The sequence below is a fragment of the Panthera uncia genome (assembly GCF_023721935.1).
Source record: "Panthera uncia isolate 11264 chromosome C1 unlocalized genomic scaffold, Puncia_PCG_1.0 HiC_scaffold_3, whole genome shotgun sequence".
Lineage (NCBI taxonomy): Eukaryota > Metazoa > Chordata > Mammalia > Carnivora > Felidae > Panthera > Panthera uncia.
The window spans coordinates 47154007-47178870 of NW_026057584.1; the positions used below are offsets into that span (position 1 = coordinate 47154007).

The following is a 24864-nucleotide window of genomic DNA, read 5'->3' on the forward strand; positions in this document are numbered from 1 at the left end:
TTTGAGCCCAGTGTCAGGCTCTGTGCTGACAGCGTGGAGCCTGGAGCCTGCTTCGGATTCTGTGTCTTCCTCTCTCTGCCCCTCCTCTGCTCATGCGTGCACATGCACGCACTCTCTCTCTCTCTCAAAAGTAAACATTAAAATTAAAAAATAAATAATAAATAAATTTCTTCTCTTTTGTTTATTCTACCCTAAGTCTAAGCATAACTAATGCTCCTTCCCAGGCCTAACCTATTATCACCCTTCTTCTCCACTGCCCCAAAAATGTCATACATACACCATCAGAAAGATAGTCACAGACAGAAGTTTTAATTGAGCCCAAGAAGTTATCAGTGGGAGTCTATGCAGTAAAGATAATAGATAATAATTATTAATAGATCATAACTGGCTCTCCCTATGTGACCACTGCTACTCTCAAGAAATTACTGTTTAGAAAGATATTGGAATGACTTTGTTCTTGTCTCACATCTCATCTGATTACTTGCCAATAGCTTTGCTTTTGAGTTATACACAGTACAACTAGTTTTGGGTTTATTACAGGATTATGTGAAGGGAGAAGGAATGTCCTTTCCTCCACTACAGAAGACTGCTAGACATCACAGACAGAGCAGACTGGCTGGAAATAAACCTGAAAAGAAAAGTTCTAAACACAGCCCAACATGCAAAGCAAAACTAGGAGAGATGACATTTTAAAGATGAACTAAGGTGAGGAATGAGTCAACAAACCACAGACAGGAAAGTTAGCAAAAGCTTCCAAATTTTGACTGGTGGAGATATCAGGAAGGAATGATATGGGAGATTCCTGCATCATCTATTTTGGGTTGACAGAGTATAAGTGAAGAAAATGAAAGGTGCAGTCTGTATCCAATTGCAAGACCAGAGCATGTGTAATAAAATGTATTGTATTTACAGTGCAATTTAAGAGAATACTATTTTGGGGTCTTAACCTTGCAAGGCGCTTGGCCTGAAAGTGTAAAGAAAGGGCATTTACTTAGACAAGTTTTTTCCTGGGCACTAGGATTAAAATGTTTTGATTTGTTACTACAACCCCATAAGAAAGTTACCAGTACCCCTATTTTTACAAATGACCCACCAGATTTACAGTGGCATATACCTTGTCCAATGCAGTTAAGACTGAGAATGAAGAGCCCAGGTCTGTCCTAAAGCAAAGCCCATGTTCCTCCCGCCCCACAGCAATAAAGAAAGCATCATGGACTGTGTACGTGATCCAGAGACATACACAGGCATCTGACAGGAGAAGGTGCTTGAGGTCAAGAAGTCAAAACCTCACAAAGGGATAACCACCCCCTGCCACGACTCTAATGGGCTGTCAACTGCGGGACGTTTGTTCCGTGCTGTGAACCAACACTGACCGCTACACGTGGGATGAGGTTTCTGGGGGCTGAAAGTCTACTTCCTCATCCTATCAATCCTCTTGCAAAGCCCAAAAATCTCTACTGAATAAGAAGTGGGCTTGAATCCCAGATCTGCCACCTGGGATATAATTATTTTTTCTGTAGCTACTGATTTTTCCTTTGCCATTACTAACTTGGCATTGAATTCTCTGAGATATACGAAACAAAATGTTATAAAATGCCTGTACCTGCAGAGAATGTCTAGTGCCTAATAGTACTACTTTTTAACTGAAGAATGTTTTATTTCTTGAACTACAAATGAAGTTTACTGATGACATATATAACATACACATCTGTGCCATGCTTCGTTTTGCATCGAAAAAAAAAAAAAAAATGAAAGGGCATAGATCATTCCTTAAAGGAGAATTTAATGTCATCAGCAAAGAAAAAGGAAGTTTTTGTGGTTTTGTGTTTTTGACATGTATGTGTGCAGTTTGTGGATTTCCTTAAAAAACAAGCCATCATGTGCAATTACAAAAGGCTTTGTTTACACAAATTACTCTGGTTGAAACAAAGGTGAATTCTTTAAAGCCTATTTTACATTTACAACATTGAATATTAAACCAATATTCATTACATATTCAATGTAAACCATTATGATACTTACAAGAAAAGTTTTAAGACATTGTTACAAAATGCTGATGTGGGGAAAAAAAAAAAAAAACATTTTAAAAGCATACCTGCTCACCAGTAAAATTGTGTAAGGAGGACATGTTTTTCCCATCATAAATATAAACCTGTGGAGGAAAAACAAAAGCATATGAAATATAGTAAAATATAAGATAACCTAGAGATTTTTTTTTTAGATTCCTTTTAATTTTCCTACCATTCCCAAAGTCCTTGCTGCTCTTGGAACGCCTGAAACAAAGTCTGAAACAAAACAAAACAAAACAAAACATAATAACTCATATTCAAGACCAATACTGAAAATTGCAGGAGGAAATGGATATCTCAGAAAGCTTTAAGTTCTGTTTTGTTATTTCAGTAGAAAACAACAACAACAAAAATTCTTTAATGGTACTCCATAATAAATGACCATAGTAATTTTTAACAAGATCAAATCCTTACAAAATACAGAAAGATTCTTGAGAACCCTCAAAGAAATGCATGTGTGCCCTCAGGAATTTGTAATCTTATTAAAAAGAGAACAGCTAAGATCAAGTGACCTAAGAACAAAGGAAAGCAGTGACACCGAAATGTGGTCAAAATCAGGTGAAGTCTGTGATTCATAAATTGAGCTCTGAAGGGAGATGGATGGACAGACAGAGGATGAGGTAACAATCTTATATACAGAGCCCAGAAAGTTACAAGTTATGTCTACAGGAAGAAGGAACTAAGACCCTCCAAGAGGACCAAATCTGCTGAAATGCAAGAAGGAAGGAGCTGAAGAAAAACTGAAACGCCAAGGGCGGGAAAGGAGTGGATGGGGGAAAACACAGGGGCACTCAGCAACTGGCTGGTTCAACTTTCAGCAGCTGCAGAGAAAGTTTAATGTAGACCAACCTTACATCAATGTACTAACATGTCCCCATTTCTGTTACATTCTATAACAATGGTTTGAAAACCCTTTAACTGCTGAGGTTTTTCAATGTCACCTGTTTTGAATGTTTAGTCTATATTTTTTAAGAAGGGGTAAATATAATTCAAGTGCATCATACCATCGATGCCATCACCATTGAAATCTCCAACAGCCACGGAATAACCTGAATAGGAAGAACAAAATGTGAAACTCCATCAAGGCACAGTCACCTATGGCATACTTGCTGAGTAGGCTTCCCTTGAAAATATTTTCAAGAAGGACTGACCCTTGAACAATGGGTTTGAGCTACACAGGTACACTAATACACAGGTTTTTTTCAATAAATATAGTGCAGTACTGTAAATGTATATTCTTTTCCTTATGGTTTTCTTAACATTTTCTTTTCTCTAGCTTACTTTGTTGTAAGAATACAGTATATAATACACATGACATACAAAATATGTCTTAATTCACTATGTCATTACTAAGGCTTCCAGTCAACAGTAGGCTATCAGATTTTGGGGGAGTCAAAAGTTATATGTGGGGCTCCTGAATGGCTCAGTTGGTTAAGCATCTGACTCTTGGTTTCGGCTCAGGTCATGATCTCATGATTTGTGAGATCAAGCTCCACACCAAGCTCTGTGCTGACAACACAGAGCCTGCTTGGGATTCTCTCCTCCCCCGCCCCACGCTCCTCCCTTGCTCGGTCTCACTCTCAAAATAAATAAATACATAAACATTTTTTAAAAAGTTAATGCAGATTTTCGACTGTGCAAGGGATTGGTGCACCTAAGTCATACAGTGTTCAAGGGTCAATACAATTCCTTTAGTTATGCAGTATTTTGTTCTCTAGAGGTAACAGATGCATATGTACATGTTAAATGAATCTAAAGGAAATAGTTAAACCCTAAAACAGTATTTTTCTATTAGAAAAATAAGACGTTAATCAACTTTACAAAGGAGTCAGTTAAAAATGGTAAATTTCTCATAGATACAGAGTAGAGATTGGATGTTAGCAGAGGCAGGGGATAAAAGGTGGGCAAAATGCATGAAGGTGGTCAAAAGGTACAAACGTGCACTTATAAATAAGTCATGTGATATAACCTAGAGGATGGTGACTGTAACTAATACAACTATGTTGTATATTGAAAGAGTAGAATTTAAACGTTCCCATTACAAGAACAACATCTGTAGCTGTGTGTGATAATGAATATTAACTACACTTATTGTGAGCATCATTTCACAGTATATAAAAGTATCAAATCATTATGTTGTATACCTAAAAGTAATATAATATTACAAGTCAACTGTATCTCAATTTTAGAAAAACAGGGTAAATCTGTAATTTATCTTAAAGGAGCAAAAAATAACATATTTTTTTTAATCAGCAAACTACTACTGCTGTCCTAAGTCCTTGGTTTAAAGAGTAAGAGAAACCTAAAGGGAGAAAACAAAACTTAATAAACTTTAAAGACCAAAGTTTAACACAGTGAATAACACAGAGAATAGAAGCTTAGGAGTCAGACTGCCTGGGTTTGAATATTAGAACATCAAGTTACTAAGTGAGTGACTTCAGGCAAGTTATTTTGCCTTTTTTTCTTTACCCACAAAGTGCCTGAATTTCTTTACCTACAAAATAGGGATAATAGCAGTACACTGTCACAGACCTGTTGTAAGGATTAAATAAATTAATACAGATAAAGCATACTTAGAACAATGCCTAGAATACATAAGCATACTTTAAAAGTTATCTATTACTATTAATTGTTGTATAAATAATCACTCTTAAATTTCAACTACTGAAATATAACATAACCTAAGTATTCATTAACAATTTGAAGTTATGTTCCTGTTCCTTATATTTAAAAAAAATTCAACATAAAAGATTGTCCTGCTTAAAGCAGCATATGCAAATACAGGGCAAATACACTGCAACTCCATATAATGAATCCATATTTTGGTTTTACTTACCCAAGTAACTGTCATCAAAAATAGCTTGAGCAGTCCGAGTTGCCAACTGGTTATTATACTGGATGCTGTAAACTTTGGGGTCATATTTAGATACAATTTCTGCCACTTGATCCGAAATGAGCTGACCTGAAAAATATATATATAATAACTTTCTAATGGGAATTTATGATGCAGATGATGGATGGCACCAGCACAAGAGTAAATAGCATTCAAGGGGTGCCCAGCTGGCTCAGTCGGTGGAGCATGTGACCCTTGGTCTCAGCATCGTGAGTTTGAGCCCCACACTGGGTGTAGAGATTACTTAAAAATAAATATAAAATCTTTAAAAAAAGAGAGATTGGTATTTCTAATTATTAGCCTTAAATAACTCTCCATAATGCTCAATCTGAAAGTTGATGTTCTGTTCAAGCTAGTTCTTAAAATTAGTCACTGCTAGGAGTGCCTGGGTGGCTCAGTGGGTTAAGCATCCAACTTCAGTTCAGGTCATAATCTCAAGGTCTGAGAGTTCAAGCTCAGCATCAGGCTCTATGCTGACAGCTCAGAACTCGGAGCCTACTTCAGATTCTGTCTCCCTCTCTCTGCCCCTCCCCCACTCACCCTCTGTCTCTCTCTCAAAAATAAATAAACATTAAAAAAAATTTTTTAAAAAGAGTTTGAAAATCTACTGAAATAATTACCTTTACTGTTATAAGAAGAATGAATCGATTGTTTTTTTTCCACAAATTATTTGGATACCTTTATGAAGAGGCCTGAATGGGTGAGTTCACTTTTCTTCACAACCTTAAGGTAGACAAGAAATCTAAAGCACTACACAAAAATCAGATTGTTCCCGACCCCAAGAAAAGTTGGCTGACTTATCAAAATGCCATCTCCATACATGAAGAACACAATCTCCTCATTTCTGCTGTTTCAGAAAAAAACCTCATAGACAACATTTATCAGTCTGTTCCAATCTGTCCAGTCACAAAGGTTTAGTTTAAAGGTAGGAACACTTTCTGTTTGGGTCAATAATTTATCCTCTGTGCCTAAACAGACCTAACACATAGCAGGAATTCAATAAATATTTCTTGAATCAAAGAACACAGGAAAATTCTATCATCTCTTTTGAGTAAAACATTACAATTTTCTCTATTCGTATAGAGATAATTCTGAGATCTGTGGAAAAATTCATTCTGACATACCTATTAATTCAGGGTAAAACTGGATGATTTTAATCTCATTAGAACAAAATATTCTCTGCCCAGCTACTGAGTCTTTCAGTTACATTTCCTAGACCATTTACTAATAAAACTCAAATCAACATGGTATTGATTGTATCTGTCCTAATTTTTAAATAGGAATGAATACAGACCCTGTATAATACTCAAGGTATTAAAAAAACTCGTCATTTAAACATGTTCACAGCTGTGTCTCTTAAAAAGGCAGAGATAACTATCAGTCCTGACTGAGAATTACAAAATCAGTCTCTGGTTCCCAGGCATCCCAGCAGACACTTCCCTCCCCTCCACCGAATTACATAACTAGCAATGGAGAAGAAAAATAATTCCATGTTTTTTCTCTTACTAGAAAGTATTAATCTCATATGCGATTAGAGTTATTTTTGTGTTCATTTTAAAACTCAAAAACTCTGTTTTAATCTCATATGCGATTAGAATTATTTTTGTGTTCACTTTAAACCTCTAAAACTCAATTAGAATCTTCCTAAATCATTTCATTTTTCAATAAATGTATACAGTTCACAGGAATCCAAATTCTTTCATTTAGTGTGTCTCACATGCTGATCCATCTTTCCCCGATTTTTCTCTTTTCTTCATTCCCTCCTTTGTCATCCCTTTCAACTTTTCATTTATTCCTATTTCTCATTCCTTCTTATTGTCTTTCTATCCTATTTTCCCCTTCAGTAAATCTCTTTCTTGAGTTTCCCTTTCTGTGAAACAAAAGCAAGTGTGGGTTTTCCTATGGAAAAGCAAGTAAGGAAAGCACAGTGTAGAATACAGAAGTAAAATTCAGAATTAGAAAGTAACTTGCACATCCATGCAGTCACAGGTTTTTCCAGTTCTTCCAAATACTGATAATGCTTAAATGTCAGAATGCCAAGAAACAAAAGTTCTGACTCTGTGAATAGCATTTATTAGCAGAAAACAAACGTGAATAAATTAAATATATAATTGTGTGTATATAATCATAAATGAAACATAAAGCAAGTAAGCAAATTTAGGTACCTGTTTTCAAACTTCCAGCAAATAATGATGTTATGCATTTGTTCAAATAGTAATTTTATTGGGCCTCCCAGAATGACTGAAGAATGCAGTGTTTTATCTATGTATTGACACCAGTTTAATTACATTCTTTTGAAACTTCCTAAGACCCACTATTTTAAAAGCTCCCCAAAACGAAGAAGTCATTCATGATGTCAATGGTTAATGAGAAAATAACCATTTAAATATTCTAATGAACAAATTGGAAATACTTTAAAACCATGAGCTTTCAGAATACCACAATTTGCCTGCATAGATCAGTTCCACACACTTCCTAATGTTTACACCATAGACGCTAGAGTACAGAGACAAGAAAGCATGTATCACAAACAATAAAAATAAATTGTTTTAAATTACTTTGTAGATTTACTTTATAATTTATTTTAAAAATATTGTTTACTTTCTACTAAAAATATATATAATATATATTATGTATTATAATATGCCACAAATTTTCTATATATTATATTATATATAGGATGTTACAGTGCTTTTTTTAAAAAAAATACTGTGAAACAGATAGCAATTACACATTTAAATTGTATTTCTCAATTTCTTTCTTTAAAATAATTCGAAAAATCGTATAGGCACATGGTAAGCCAAGCAAGCATTAAACACAATCATTACTGAGTAATTTAAAAAATATTATCCTAGGGGTGCTTGGGTGGCTCAGTCGACTAAGCATATGACTCTTCACTACTGATTTCTGCTCAGGTCATGATCTCATGGTTAGTGAGATCGAGTCCCATGTAGGGCTCTGCACTGACCATATGGAGCCTGCTTGGGATGTTCTCTCTCCTCTCTCTCTGCCCCTCTCCCTACTCATGCTCGCTCCCTCTCTCTCTCTCTCTCTCTCTCCCCCTCTCTCTCTCAAAATAAATAAATAACTTTTAAAAAATATATCAACCTACCTTGCCAATAAAAGCTACCAGGACCACCAAGAAGTACTCTGTCAGCCTAGATTAAATCAAACAACAAAAAAATACATATTTAAAAATAGGTAGATTTAAAAACTGAAAGCAATGTAATACCCACAAAAGCCATATATATATATATATATATATATATATATATATATATGATATTTAATACACATAAAAGCTATATAAACATAAAACAAAATCACAAATCTCAAACTCTCCTAACTCATTTTCAGTAAATTTTCATTGTACTTTTCTAAAATACAATAAAAATGTTTTAAAAGTTATGACTATTAATATATGAAAATATACAAATATATACACACATTGGTTCTATAGATCTGGCTGGTTCGCAACTTGTTAGGAAGTACTACTATAAAATATTTTTGAGTTATAGTAAAACAAAAAGTCATTAATTTTGTATATTACATTTGTGACTATATAGGCAAATTTTCTTTCTAGTAATCATTAAAATTTTTTTGGCTAGAGATGCCTCGGGAAGCTCAGTCAAGTATGTGACACTTGGTTTTGGCTCGGGTCATGATCCCAGGGTTGTGGGATCGAGCACCATGTTGGGCTCTGTGCTGGGGATGGAGCCTGCTTGGGATTCTCAATCTCTCTCTCTCTCTCTTCCTCTGCCCTCCCCTGCTCACACACTCTCTCTCTCTAAAATAAAATTAAAAAAAAATTTTTTTTAATGCTTTGAGAGCACCTGAGTGGCTCAGTCAGTTAGGCATCTGACTCTTGATTTCGGTTCAGGTCATGATCTCACAGTTCATGAGTTTGAGCCTCGCATCCAGCTCTGTGCTGACAGTGTGAACCCTGCTTGGGATTCTCTCTCTCTCACTCTCTCTCTGCCCCTTCTCTCAAAATAAATAAACTTAAAAAAAATAAAAATAAATAAAAGAAAAAAATTTTAAATTCTTTGGCTAATGAAAAATTCTTTTTAGTGTCTTGCAGATCTAAACAGGAATGAAGTTAGAAGGTAAATTTTTCAGGGTATACAATATATACAGTTTACACTTGACTAGCATTTCTTGTATCTGTAACCAGCTATAAGTATCTAATTCAAAATAACTGTATTTAGTGTTTGAGCATAATGTTTTGGACATTTCTTCCCCCCTGCAGACAAAAAACTAATTCTTCCCCTCCAAACATACATATAGTCCTTTCAAGCTTTCAACAGACAATTTTCTGTCCTGGCTATGTAAAAGGTACTTCTAAGTTGTCTGTTGTAAAATGACACCTTTTTTTCCAGAAATGAGTTAAAGAAAGTAAATAACTAATTTAGTAGTGAATGGTTGCTATATGAGAGTATTTCTGGGGTTATAGTTGCATAAGCATAGGTACAGAAAACATAGGGACTTTTTAAAATATAACACCTCTTTGAAAATATATCATGGAAGTTTAACCTAACATTATTAATATACTTTACCTCTCTTTGTTTTGCTTCCTCAAATTTTGAATTATGAGTAATTATGAGTAAATTTTGAATTATGAGTTTCAAATTGAATGACTTAAATCAATTATGTAATAAGGAAAGTTAACTATAATTATAGTCCCAGTCTAGAAAAAAATTTTTTTTAAATAAAGATAAAATATAAATTAAAAAAACAAGAAAATGCTTTACTAATTTTCTGAATTACACGATTGTAGTTTATATCATTTTAATAAATTTATGGCATTTGTTGCTCACACTTTCTAAGAAAGCCATATTAAGGTTTCTAAGGAAGCTCTATTTTTAATTAATATATTTGAGACTTCTATCTCAAATAGAGAAATTAATATTCTCAATTTGATATTCAATATTTTCACATATCTCACCAAAAAATTCCCCACATACACAAAAGAAAATGACATAAGGAAAAGTATTTAAGAAAAATTTCCTTTGAAAACATAAACTGAATTGTTATTTCAGGAAAACAGATAAAAACTGTCAACTCTGGAGAGCATGCTCGCTTAGTTAAAAATACAGAGTCACGCATCTGAGATGTTTCACAATAATTAAGCTGCTTCAGCTTTACTTGGTGCCTGTAGGCACATAATAGATGGCAAGCATGCATGTTTCTGAGCTTTTATGTAACTAAACTCTAATTCTGTAATCAAGCTCCCAGTGACAGCTTTTGTGAATTTCAATCAAAAAGACAAAACTTTAGTACTATATAAATTTATCTAATTAGAAATTTTAATATAAAGTCGTAATAGTTATCTGTCATCTACTGAGATCTTTTAAGTGTCCCCCACTCTCATTTTGATGTCTATTTCAAATAGGCAACGTCCACTAGGGAGAGAATATGAGGCAAAGAATATCAAAATGCATGGGACATTTTTATTAGGTGTTTTCATAGAACAGGTAATAATTATAAAGAAGCTGAAGTATTGAGCAAGTAATTTTTAACAGTGGTTTAGATAATGAGGTAGATCTGAATCTCATTCAATCTTAAATGAGAACTTACTTTGGTAAAATCAATGCTGAATCCTCCTTGACAAAATCCCTGTCCATCAGCATCAATATTTTCTAAAATAAAAAGATTGGAAATATACACAAACCCAAAAACAAACAAATGACATAAAACAAAACATGAGAAAAATCTGTATCACTGTAATCATAAGATAATGTATTGTTGAACTGGGAGTGTTCATTCAATGTGGCATTTAATGAGTTATTATCACACTCTAAAAAAGTTACTATGCATTTTTATCAGCACCATTTTCTCAGATAATGGCAACAGAGAGAGATCAATGTATCTGGAATGGTCACCAGGAAATAGAAACATCACCTAAGATGGTAGGTTTCAAACTTATTTTTAACCATAACCCACAGCAAGACTGTATTTTATACCACAGTCCATATAACCCAACATATATGTTATTGTATGTGTGTATAACAGATACATGAATCAGACCAAATTTCATAAAACTATCACTATTACCATGGACAATATATTCTAATACTTTCTATTTTATTTCATTCCTTTTAAAAAAGAATTACTGGTTATGATCCACTATTCTGATTTCATGAAACAAAGATGAGTTGTGATCTACAAGTAAAATTCCAGTTTGAATTTGAAATTCCAGTTAACACTCTAGAAATTTATTATGAATACCAGTAAAGAGATACATACACTCCTAATACATACTGACTACACATACATTTTACAGCCAACAACAACAACAACAACAACAACAACAACAAATCTATTAAAAACGTACTTCAGGATTTTGGGAGAGGGCCAGACCCTAACTTAATATTCAGCAAAGAGCAAAATACAAAACTATCTTCACAACATATTTAGAACTGCAGTCTAATGAAAGTGAACATCTTTAAACACGACACTGATTATTTTCCAAATGACAACAGATTCAACAGTTTGACTCTTTTGTAGTTACCCTTTATTTTGTAGTTCTCACAAGGGGACAATTTCTGGACAAGTAGCCAGTTCATTTTGATTAACTCTAATCATGAGTAAAACTGGACCTAGAGCACAGGTAAGGATGAATCTGAAGGCTCTCCCTTGTTTTATTTCGAGGATAACAAGGAACAAAAATACTGCTCTTTAGTTATCAAGCATTTCCTATAGACAATTACAATATGTAAATAATTATGCTTTCGTATTACTAAACTTGCCACCCAAACACAGGAACCAAAAATGTCTATTTTCAGTATAACTGAAAGGACAATTTCCAAATATTCCCATCAAAATTTTTGAACCCATTTTAAAACCTGGGAACTGCCCCAAGATTACACACTTAATAACTAAATTTAGAAGTTGTTTTATTAAAGGCCTCAAGAGTGTAATGCTGCCCCAATGTGAATTTTTTTTAACAGGAGGGAATGGGAGAATGTGGGGCTGGGGTTTCCAGTGTCTAGTGAATCATACTGAGGAAGTCTGCTCCGACCTCAAGTTGGCTCTTTATTTCCTTTCTTCAAGTTGTATTTAGGGAACTATTTCAGGCTATTTTTAGAGACATCCCTTTTTGATTATCATACTGTACAGTTATCTCCTTTATTTGGTTTCTCAGAACATCCCAGCAAGAAAACATGACTGTCCTTTAAAATTTTATTAACAGGTACATATTAAACTGAATGTTTATGACAATGTGAAGAATTTTATGTTAACTACAACTATTTCCGTGAAGGCTTTTGTTTTTATTTCTACAGATGAATAATATTTCTCCCATTCATCAAGCCTGACAGCATTATAAATAATATTACTGATTATGACAGTAAGAGCAGTTAATGTTCACAAAGCCCCTTCTGTGAGCCAGGTACTGTATGAAAGCATTTTTCAAGGTATGATTGTTTAAATCCTACAGCAATCCTATGAGAGATACTAGTATTATGCACAATTTACAGATAAGGAAACTAAGACTTACAGAAACTTAAGTAACTTGACCCCAGTCAACCAGCTAGTAAATAAGAAAGCAAGGATCTGAGCCCAGGTGTGTCCACACCACTAAACTGCACTATCTCAAATCAGCAATGTGCTTGTAATTTCCTGAGTTAACAATCAAGGGGAAAGAAAAGCCAGCTCATTATCATTACTGAGAAAAATCTATGTACACATGTCATCAGAAAGCAGAAGGAACAAAGGACTCAGTCCGATCACGGAATTAAGAGCATGTAAGTTAAATGATTTGTGGGTCAGGCACTTTTGGAACAGAAAGTCATCTGGCCTATTGTATAAAGCCATTAGGTCACAGATAGTTATGAAAAGCCAAAAGCAAACATAATCAGGAACAAGGAAAATTTTTCACAGACAATGAAGTTTCATGTCCAGCGTGCCCACACAGGTCATGTTGAAAACAAAAGCAAACAAACAACAACCCCCCCACAAACTATCACTACCAAAACAAGCAAAGTTACCAAGAAGTTAGCAACTTAGCCCTTCAAAACTGGCACCCCCATGCAAAATCAATCATTGGTTGAACAATCTATGGAAACACGAAGAAGATACAAAATACAAAAACTCTATCTCTGAAGTCTTTTAACCAAATCAGTGTTTTACTAATAGTGAAAACAAAGGCCCAGAGTGGTTAAGTGTACCACCAATAGCTATCGCCAGGTTGCTGACAAAATGCTAGAATAAACCCAGGTTCTCAGATTCCCACTCCTGAGCATTTCTTCACCTCTCGTCAAGTTGCTCTTTGTAATTTGGGTCTGTACATAGCTTCATATTTCAAAGTTTGAGCCAAAAAACATGTACAGTGATCAATGGATACTGAAAGCCAGATTTATTAGGATGAAAGGCACTCACTTTGATGTTTTAAGGTTATTCTTTTGCTTCTTCTAAGATTTTAGGTTTTATTATTTGATTAACGATCAGCAAACTTTCTGTGAAGGACCATATGGCAAATATTTCAGACTTAGGGGCCAGCCAGTCTCTGTGGCAACTATTTAATTCTCCCTTTATAAACAACACGTAAACAAATGGGTGTGGCTGCTTTCCAATAAAATTTTATTTACAAAAAGAGGCTCACAAGCCAGTTTGCTGACCTGATTTGGATGTTAAATAATTTAGAAAATAAGGGTTAAAATGAGTTTATAATTTTTGTGCCTATATTTACAATTTCTGTGCCTAAACCAAATAAGCAAAAGCATTATGTAACAGATACATCATGCAAATACTGCCTTCATCCTTTAAATACATGTTGAGAAAAAAAAAAATGGTCATTATAGAAAAGTCAAAATGAAAAAACAACACTAGCCTAATCTAACAGTATATCCACATGAATGGATCATTTCTAGAATGCTTGCTTTCAGAAGGGTACCAAGTATTTCACATACCCAGAATTATCCAAACCTGTATTCGTGAAAGCACAACGTATTCTTTAAGGAAAAGCTGTGGTTAACCCTGAGGCAATTGAAATGGAAAACATATTCCATTGTTAGTATTTACAAGGGAAGGGCTCGTTTGGAATAAGACAGAACTGGGTTCAAGTCCTCATCAGATCACTCACTACTAAAAGATGTAGGAAAAAATTACTTCCAACAATCTGAATCTCAGTTCCCACATCTATCATGTGAGAATAGGGTGATTTTTACCTTTATGTCCATCACATAAATGGTAAGTTACAAACCTGGCGGGCAAGAGTTAGCTCATTCCTCATAGCTATAAAATTACCTTCTCACAATAGCAACATTTTTGCAATACAGAAATTGCAAACACAAATTTAATCCTCACATTTTCCACATACCAAAAAGACGACAGGACTCTAACCCAAACAGCAACATAAAGGTGGTGATACAGCTGGCGTCAAACACGGAGTGTAAACCTGCCAGCCTCCTCTGTGCTGTGATGCGTTGTGCTTTCTGACCAACCCAAATAAACAATGCACTTCTAGGGAGGTACCATTCTTTTGATGTTTACTTCTCACAACATGCAGGGTCAAGTTGGTGGGTGAAGAAATAAGTGTTAATAAAACCATCTGCAGCTTCTTGGAAGTTCAACTGCTTAAAATTTTAAGGACTGAACAGTTCCTTTGGCCTGGTGTCCCAAGTCACCTAACACAGACGGAAAGAATCTAGCAGTTAACAGTCTTACATGTTAGACTTCTGTTCCTGATTCTCTCTACTAAAGTATCTGGTGACCAATGGAACATAAAAAAAGAAACAGCCTAAAAAGTGCTCTAGATATAAATACCATAAGGCACTTCAGTAAGCTATTTTTACATTTCTTGTAGAAAGAGGATCTGGAGTGGTGGCCACTGACCAAAGACGGGAAGGCAAAAGAACTGGAATCTCCTTTGGAAAAGCACGATCAAAACTGTAAGGACTCAAAATCACCTGTAGTCACCACATGAATTTCATTTGAAATTTCAAATAGTGTGAGACAAAAAAGTGAGATCTTTTGGATCATCAAAAGAAGAGTAAGGTTGATAACAGACTGACAAAGAAACTGACTTAAGAGGAGTGCCTGGCTGGCTCAGTTGGTGGAGTGTGTGACTCTTGATTTCAAAGCTGTGAGTTCAAGCCTCATGTTGGGTGTGGAGATTACTTCAAAATAAAATCTTAAAACAAAATTTTTTTAATTAAAAAAATAATAAAAGGAGGCAAATTCAGACTCAGAGTCCTGAGCTCAATGTTTTACCTTCCTATATAAACTCTGGCTGTTTAAGACATATATATGTCTTAAAGACATACATACATATATATATAATATGTGTGTGTGTGTGTGTGTGTGTGTGTATATTTTAAACATTATACATACATACATATATATATACACATATATATGTATATATATATGTGTATATATACATATATATATTTTTTTTTAACATTATTAATATAAAGCTCTAGTTCTTAAACTCTGGTATCCATCAAATCGCTTTGAGGAGTTTTCCTAAAAATGCGGGTACACAGGCCTGAGGTAGACCCACTGCATCAGCTTCTTTTGTTTTAGGAAGTCCCGCATCTGTGTTAGAGAAGGTCAATGGAACATCTTTTGACTAACACAACATGTCTACAATTTTTAGACACACACGCGCGCGTGTGCGCACGCACACACACACACTTTTAACAAATTAGGCTTCCCAACCCTCATTTAAAAGTTGGTACGCTTCTTATACATACTTGATCTGCATGGAGCATACTCTACAGTCTTTGCTCCATCCTGAAGAAAGCATGTTCCAACTGGCTCTCTCTCCTGTTTCATTTCAGTCCTCCAGTGGTACAGTGGGGCACAGGCCTGAAATCAAAGGTGGTGGTCCACAACATAAAAATTCCCTGAAAAGATTAGTGTTTCATACAATCCACACTACCCCAGAATTGAACAACACTTTCTAAGCATTAATAGAAAGTAACCACACCTATCCTATACTATGAATTCCACATCACAACAGTGATAAGTACCTTTTTCACATATTTCATTTTCAAAATGGCAAAATTATTTCATGTAGCACTTTTTTTGATCAGCACTAAGCTGATCGAATCAACATTGTAACTAAATAACATTCTTACACACGTAGACTACACCCCAAATTATAAAGCAAATAATTTATTATTAAGAAAAAAGTAAAAGACTTTGCAGTGCTCATTTGATCTACTTTCCAAATAAATTGTGACCCTTCTGTTTTCAGAGTTATGGATTTTAACGCCATGTACGAGCAGTAGAATAATGTATGCTTTAATAACATAGTAATCTACCAAAATGTAACAGTTTAACTTGCTGGCAAAAAAGTTCAATGAACTTTCTGTAATACTTTTTGAAGCAAAACATTAACACAAATGTTGCAGACTTCAACAGTGGGTTACTCTATATTTACCCTGAAAAAAGTGAAAGGAGATGATTGTTGCTACTTCTCTATATGTACTTGATGTTTCGTGTACAAGGACTATTTGCACCTGCTTACTTCTGCTTCTTTGCTTTGTGCCTAGAATGACCCACTCTCAACCCCATCCTTGACCTCCAATTAGACACATCCTGTAGAGTTCCTTTGAAATTTCAGCTCCTAAATAAATTCTTCCCTAATGCCCCACCATCATATTTTAAAAAACAGCAATAAATACTACGCAGGTAATTACAACAGGGAAGGGCTTTCTGGGGAAAAGAAATGAAAGCTGAAGTCAGAATGACAAGGAGCTAGCCAAGTGAAAATCAACAAGGTGAGCATAAATCAGGGACAGGGAACAAACACACTAAGGTACTAACTGCAGTGACCTGGCACATGGAAGGGATGAAGATTAGTGTGGCTAAAGCCTGCAAGACGGAGTGAGATGATGCCAAAGAGACAAGAGCCAGTGACCTGGCTGTGGGGACGCTTATAAGCCAGGATAAGCAGGGATTTGAACTCTATGAGTGATGGAAAACCACCTGAAGGTTTTAATTAAGAAGATGAAATGCTCTGGTTCACTCAGGCCCTCCTCTGGAAAAAGTATTGCAGAGGAGGAACCGCAGAGGATGGATTCCAGGAGAGGAAGCAGAAAGAGGAGATGCGCCACTGCAGGAACCCAGGGAGGTTACAATAGTGGCTGGGTACAGGGTGGAAACAGTGCAGGTGATGATTTCTAGATGGATGTGGGATACATTCTGGAGGCAGAACTGATAGGGCTTGCTGGTGGAGGGGATAGAGAGTCACGGCTGTAAACAGGCTGGGGAAGTTTCATATGGAGAGCATTAACTTTGTGTTTTTTCCTTTCTGATGAAGGGTAACAAGAGTTCTATTTTGGCTATGTTCATTTTGAGTAACACAGGAGATATCCAAATGGAAATGCCATATAGCTAGTTTGGAAACACTCTGAAAATCCAGGGAGAATTAAGAAATAGAGATATAGCTTTAGGGATTATGACATATAGACTGTATTTACAGCCATGGGACAGGATAGGAACAGCCAGGTAAAAGGTGTAGTTAGAGAAGATGGTGGCCCAGAACCCAGCCTAGGACACTCAACACTTAGAAACTGAGCAGAAGAGGAGCTGCTCAAAAAGACAGTGAGGATCAGGCAGGGAGATGGGAGAAAACCAAGAAAGTACAGTGTTCCAGAAGCCAAGGGAAGAAAAACAGTTCAAAAAGAATGAGCTAACTGACCTTGTTGAATGGTGCTGAGTGGCAAGAAACATTCAACAAGTACCAGTGATTTCAGCGACCTGAAAGCCAGTGACTTTAGCCATGCCTACCTGAGCTTGACTGTGGTTGGGAAAAGAACAGGCAGTGAAGAAGTAGAGGGGATAACTGAAGAAAACACTGAAAAAGTTTCTGAAAAGAGGAGCAAGGAATGTGGCATAGCAGGGGAAAGAGGCAAAGGGAAGGCTGCTGTGTTTTTAAAAAGAGGTATTAGTACGTGTGATTAATCATAGGCACACTCATCCTGAACCTGGCTGGACAGAAACACCCTGAGGGGAAGGATCAACAAGAGTGGAGAAGGTAACAAGGCAGGAATGAAGGTGGAAAGTATCAGAAAACAAGTCTGTAAAGGGCAGGACAGAGAAGATCTTTGATAGGACGGCCTTTGATCAGGGCTATCTTATCTCATCTTGTCCTGTACTCCTGAGCGCACTGAGTTTTACTATTAGCTTTCAAGCAGAAACTTTTCTGTGTTTCCACATAAATTGACAAAACTCACCTACAAGTAAATATCCAAAAGACTTACCAAAATTTTATCCTGTTTTGATCTCACAGATGCTCCAAACCACTGGTGGGACTTAAACTCCAATGGATCATCCTTGGCATAATCTCTGTTGCCTAAGAAAAAAATATATTCTTAGTATAACAGAGTTTATTTCAATCCAGACACACAAAGAGTATGCCTCTGATTAACCAAATTTGATTAATCAAATGCCACATTAGCTATTTATCTCGTGTACTTGATGAATAGCAGGAACTTTCAACTAACCAAAGAAATAAAATACAGGATGACTAGAAGTGTCCCAGGGTTGTTATTAACCCCCATTAACTGTAATGCAGATGTGAAAAGGTAATACTAAGTAAAGTTTCCCAGTGGCTAAATTATAAGATAACTATTAAACACTTATAATTACCTACTGTGCTCCTGAAAGTTCTATGATATAAATGTATTTATGAAAACAAAAGGCCTTTGTAAAACATGAGTAGTAAAAGACTAAAGTAAAAGACAAAGACAGCGCAAGTGGCATTATAACACAGGAGTTAGAATCTAGGAGACGTGATCTGGCTGGTGGGAAAAAGAATCAGATTTGGTACACTACATGCAAATATTTATTTTCAGTTTACACTTTCGAGAAAATGATTCCCAAAGTACTAGCCACCCACGTAAAGTATTGCAAATTAAAAAGAAAGAAAGAAAGAAAGAAAGAAAGAAAGAAAGAAAGAAAAGAGAAAGAAAAAAGAAAGGAAAGGAAAAGAAAAGAAAAGAAAAGAAAAGAAAAGAAAAGAAAAGAAAAGAAAAGGAAAGGAAAGAAAAGGAAAGGAAAGAAAAGAAAAATCCTTTCCACGAGGGGTGCCTGGGTAGCTCAGTCAGTTAAACGTCTGACTCTTGATTTTGGCTCAGGTCATGATCTCACTGTCCACAACATTGAGTCCCACATCCAGCTCCATGCTGACAGCACAGAGCCTGCTTGGGATTCTCTCTCTACCTCTCTCTCTGCCTCTCCCTGCTCACACTCTCTTTCACATGCACATCTCTCTCTCTCTCTCTCTCTCTCTCTCTCTCTCTCTCTCTCGGTTTCTCTCTCAAAAATAAATAAATAAACATTAAAAAAAAAATCCTTTCCATGGAAAAGCTCTTAAATTGATCAAGGAAAGAATTAGGGAAACATATCCATAAAGCATTTGGGGAAGGAGAGACTATTTTTCTTGAGAGACTAAAGTCTAGTATGTTCCTCTTAAAATCTATTTATAATAATCATTCTTTACAAACATATATTTCAAGAACTATACTGGACAAAATATAGCAGACAAGGATCAATTTTAAGACTGCCAGCCAATATGTAAATAGTCATCACAAGGTTCATGTTAAATCTATTTCCTAAATCTCACTCATCTAAGGTAGTACTTATGGTTATTCAGTTCCATTCTGGAGACTTAAAACCAACTGAAGATTGAGATTAACCTTGAGATTAATTGAGAATTTCAATAATTCTAGATGTAATACAGACAAGGTAAAGGATATAATACTGTTCACTATACTATTCTTCTTTTTCATTATTTTAAAAAAGTTTTCTTTAATGTGTGAATCTCCAAAGGCCTCTTTCTGTACTCTTAATACAGCTGATTTTTGTCAGTGGTCACAAAAACACATTTTTATAAGTAGGGGGAAGGAGAAATGGAACTTAGCCAGTATATGCCCTTCACCATGAAAACCAAAGTTTCCCAACAGTATGGTTGGCTTGCCTCTGAAGCCTGTGTTCACCAAGCCATCATCACTGGGAACACTACATGTCAGTGACACACAGGTCACTAATCAGTCCATGGACTCACTTACATTTCCCATCCTCCCACAGTTACGTTAAAGCCACATAACTAGTTCTTGCCACGAAGCTAAGAGCAAAAGTGGCAGATGTTGCTTCCTGTTCAAGTAAAAGTGGATATGAGCTCACTAATCACTAAGCAAATGCAAATCAAAACCACAATAAGATATCATCTCACACCAGTTAGGATGGCAATTATCCAAACAAAACAAAACCCCTAAGATAACAAGTGTTGGTAAGGATGTGGAGAAAAGGGAATCCCTGTACACTGTGGGTAGAAATGTAATTGATACAGCTATTAAACACTATGGAGGTTACTCAAGAAATTAAATGTGGAACCACTGCATGACCCAGGAATCCAACTTCTGGGTATATATCCAAAGGAATGAAATTATTATCCTCTAAGGGGTATCTGCACTCCCATGTTCACTGCAGCATTACTCATAATAGTCAAGACATGAAAGCAACCTAAATATCTATTGAGAGATGAATAAAAAAAGGGGCGCCTGGGTGGCTCAGTCGGTTGAGCGTGACTTCGGCTCAGGTCATGATCTCGCGTTCTGTTAGTTCGAGCCCCGCATTGGACTCTGTGCTGACAGCTCAGAGCCTGGAGCCTACTTCAGATTCTGTGTCTCCCTCTCTCTCTGCCCCTCCCCGGCTCGTGATCTGTCTCTCTCCCTCTCTCTCTGTCAAAAATAAATAAACATTAAAAAAAAACTTAAAAAAAAAAAAAGAAAGATGAATAAAAAAGAAAATGTGGCATATTCATACAATAGATTATTCAGCCATAAAAAAGAAGATCCTGCCAGTTGAGACAACATGGATGGATCTAGAGACTTAGGCTAAGTAAAATAAGTTAAGACACAGAAAGACAAATACTTCATTATATCACTTATTTGTGCAATCTAAAATAATCAACTCATTAAAAAACAAAACAAAAAAAATAGATATGAATACTTTGTGTTTTCTCTCTCTCATCCGTAAGTCTGTAATAGATGGTGGAATCACATGGTACAAAAAACTTCAGCCAAAGGTGTTTTTGTTTTTTATTTTATTTTTATTTTTTTTTAAGTTTATTTATTTTTGAGACAGAGAGAGACAGAGCATGAACGGGGGAGGGTCAGAGAGAGAGGGAGACACAGAATCGGAAGCAGGCTCCAGGCTCTGAGCCATCAGCCCAGAGCCCGACGCGGGGCTCGAACTCACGGGCCGCAAGATCATGACCTGAGCCGAAGTCGGACACTTAACCGACTGAGCCACCCAGGCGCCCCTCAGCCAAAGGTTTTAAAATGTAAGAACAGCCAAATTCCCCATACTCAATGATGACATGAGCAAGAAATAGTCTTCTTTTTAAGTGAGTGAGATGTGGGATTTTGTTTATAAAGCATGTTGTTACTGAAGTATATAGCCTAGCACAGCTTGAGTAATATACATTCTGCTATTTCCAAAAGGGCCTGACCAAAAACTACAAAGAAGCTTAGCCGCTAGGCAGACTGGGTTCACCTGATAATTTTTCAAGGATTTAAACCATAAAATGTATGGTTACAAGTTACTTAATATAAACTTTTTATTCCACTGCAAGCTACCTGTTCTCTTACTGTGCTGCAGACTCTATTCTATTCCTTTCTACAAAGGAAATGAAGTTATTTTCCTCCTTATATTAATGAAGCAGGAGAAATACACTACAACTGTGAAAGAAACAGCTGGTGCTCAGAAAGATTCACTTCCACTCACTGTCCCTTGAGGCCACAGATAAACTCAGGTAATCTTAGCCTAAGGGAATTGAGTTTATGAGCTAATAATGCATGTGAACTGAAAAGTGCAACATGCTCAGAACTGCTACTTCCTGCTTCTGCTTTCAGGTAAGACAAAGCCTTTTCAGCAAGACCCTAAACTATGTCCAACTAGAACCAAAGCTTTTCTTTTTTTATATATTTTGTTAATGTTTATTTTTTATTTTTTTTTATTTTTTTTTTAATGTTTATTTATTTTTGAGACAGAGAGACACAGAGCATGAATGGGGGAGGGGCAGAGAGAGAGGGAGACACAGAATCGGAAGCAGGCTCCAGGCTCTGAGCCATCAGCCCAGAGCCTGACGCGGGGCTCGAACTCACAAACCGTGAGATGTGACCTGAGTTGAAGTCGGACGCTCAACCGACTGAGCCACCCAGGCGCCCCATGTTAATGTTTATTTTTGAGAGAGAGAGAGAGAGAGAGAGAGCGCACTTGAGCAGGGGAGAGGCAGAGAGAGAAGAAGACACAGAATCTGAAGCAGGCTCCAGGCTCTGAGCTGTCAGCACAGAGCCAGACACAGGGCTCAAACCCATGAAGTGGGAGATCATGACCTGAGCTAAAGTTGGATGCTTAACCAACTGAGCTACGCAGGCACCCCGCAAAGCTTTCCTTTATTAGAGGAAATCTTAGGCTGTACCACATCAGAAAGATTCAAATTAAGGCTCCATATAATTTCTCATAATCTTTAAAACTGACATTTACAAAAACAAAATGATGCAGAACCAAAATCATGATATTCTTAATGCAATTTTTCCTGCCTACAAGACCTAATACAGATTCCTCAAAAATGTCAATGTCATAAAAAACAAAATAGTAGGGAAGATTCAATATTAAAAGAGAACAATGAGGGGCTAATTGCTAAATTAACTGATGAACCCTCCAGAAAATGGTGTGTAATATATATATTGATTATTTAGTTAGTTGGTAATCATGATCCTGAGATCAAGACCTATGCTGAGATCAAGAACCAGATGCTTAATCAACTGAACCACCCAGGGACCCCTAAGATATATTTATTTTTTATGTAAGAGTTCCCTTCCCCTCAGCCCCCAGTCTCTTGAACAAGTCACATTCATTCCCATTTGCAAGCCTTTGTTACCATGGCCCCCTAACCTTAAAAACTTTTATTCCTTTCACTATTGATTCAAACCCTTCAGTTGTGGGGCTCCTGCGTGGCTCAGTGGTTGAGCGTCCAACTTCAGCTTAGGTCATGATCTCACGGTTCATGAGTTCAAGCCCTATATCGGGCTCTGTGCTGACAGCTCCGAGCCTGGAACCTGCTTTGGATTCTGTGTCTCCCTCTCTCTCTCTGCCCCTCCCCGCTAGTAGTGCTCTGTCTCTCTGTCAAACACAAATAAACATTAAAAATTTAAAATTTAAAATTAAAAAAAAAAAACAACCTTCAGTTGTAGCTGTCCATTCATGATGCTAAGGCATGATGAAACAGGGAGTCTGACCCTAAGGAAATACCTAACAAGGAGACAATCATAGGAACAAGCCCTTATGGTAGAACAATGGCAGAGGAATGTGTGAAATGTTACGGGAAGAGGGTGGCAAAGTACAAGGAAGAGAAAGCTTTCTGGGCCAAGGGAAAATCTTGTGGCCAGAGATTAAAGAGTGGATATACTTGGATTTTTTACAAAACTGTGAGTTGTTGGCTATGACCAGAAAGAAGGATCAGGAGGGGAGTGGTTGTCAAGAGCTTTGCTGCCATGCTAAGAACGGGCTGCATGGGGTTTTTGAATTGCCCTCTATGCCCAGCAATTGTTCTTTAACTGTATTCCTGAAGGCTGAAGAGAAGTTTCCTCTTTATATAGTATTATCCAGTTTTCCACTGAAAAACTGTCACCATGATTCCTTTTTTTCTGAAGAAATAGACTCTTCTCCAAATCTGCATGTGGTAGCAACATGGTAGGATACTGCTCTGCGCTAACACCATGTGCTTCTCATTCGCTACCACGTTTTATTTCTTATTTTAAACAATCAAAAACATTCGCTGCTATAATGATTAGGATACCTGCCTTTGCAGATAAACAGGTTTAGCTTAAGCTAGAAAAGGTCATGAAACAGAATTACAAATTTTACAATTTTCTGTTTTGTTTTCATCATCACATATTGTGGAGCACAAAAATCCATAGTTCTCTCCATTTGGCAAGCTATTTCCCCCAAAAGTTTTAATGAGAGTGAAGGACCACCAATCAAATGTGAAAAAAAATCAGGCAATGCGGCTTTTTTTGATAACACAAAATGCATTTGAAACACCTGGAGCTTTACTAAAACTTTGGTACGGCCAAAAACCAAACAGCCATGTCTTAAGTAACATATGATTAAATGTGTTTTCAATTATATTACCAAACAAAAGGAGTAAAATATATTTGGTTATAATGCATTGGCATACATCGGCATCCAAAACTTAGGCAAGAGTCCTCAAGGAAACATGTATTACCCATTGCTTTAAGTGTCTTGAGTTTCAACAGGGTCACAACCTCAGATTACCCAATTTTTGAGAAGTTTCCTAAACAGGAAGTTTTCCTTTATCAATCTTAACTCTTTTCCCAGAGACCAAGTCTTAAAATGCTTGACTCAGGCAGAAGTTTTGCTCAGAGGAAGTGTGAACAAAGAAGGGGGTGAGGAGAAAAAAAAGAAAAGTGTGCTCTCTGAACTGACAAGGAGTTCATTCATAATCTGGCTAAAACTGGCAGCTATTCTGGGGCCTCAGTGAAGTAAACATTTTGAGTCACAGCCCTGAAGTCACCATTTCAAGTGATGCTGGAACATCACAGGCTGCTTGGCCCATGCCACCAACCTCAGAAGGGAAATTAGACCCAGAGAACTACAGATACTGCAGTGATGAAAGAAATGTCTCCTCAGGCAACAGTTAAGAAAGCACAAAGATTTCTACCCATAGTTCTGTGAAATACCTTGGAAGACTAGCTTGCTCTCCCAAGTAAATCAAAGGGGAAAAGAGTGTCTCACACATAGTGAAAATGAGAAGAAACCACCCTGAATTAAAAAAAGTGGCATGAAACTAACTCTCTATTAGTCACTTTCTTTTTTTTTTTTTTTTTTTTTTTTTTTTTTTTTTTATATATGAAATTT

At 36.4% G+C, this 24864-nt stretch overlaps 1 protein-coding gene across 1 annotated transcript in view; it reads right to left on the reverse strand.

Moving 5' to 3' along the window:
- ITGAV (integrin subunit alpha V) overlaps positions 1-24864 on the reverse strand; it is a 97646-nt gene that overhangs the window by 36892 nt on the left and 35890 nt on the right. Inside the window, exons 3-10 of the mRNA XM_049615373.1 lie at positions 18177-18268; positions 15660-15774; positions 10540-10601; positions 8075-8120; positions 4906-5031; positions 3074-3118; positions 2242-2285; positions 2096-2152 (exon numbers count right to left, since the gene is read on the reverse strand). Of these exons, the coding sequence (XP_049471330.1) occupies positions 2096-2152; positions 2242-2285; positions 3074-3118; positions 4906-5031; positions 8075-8120; positions 10540-10601; positions 15660-15774; positions 18177-18268 (587 nt within the window). The remainder of the gene's footprint in view (positions 1-2095; positions 2153-2241; positions 2286-3073; positions 3119-4905; positions 5032-8074; positions 8121-10539; positions 10602-15659; positions 15775-18176; positions 18269-24864) is intronic.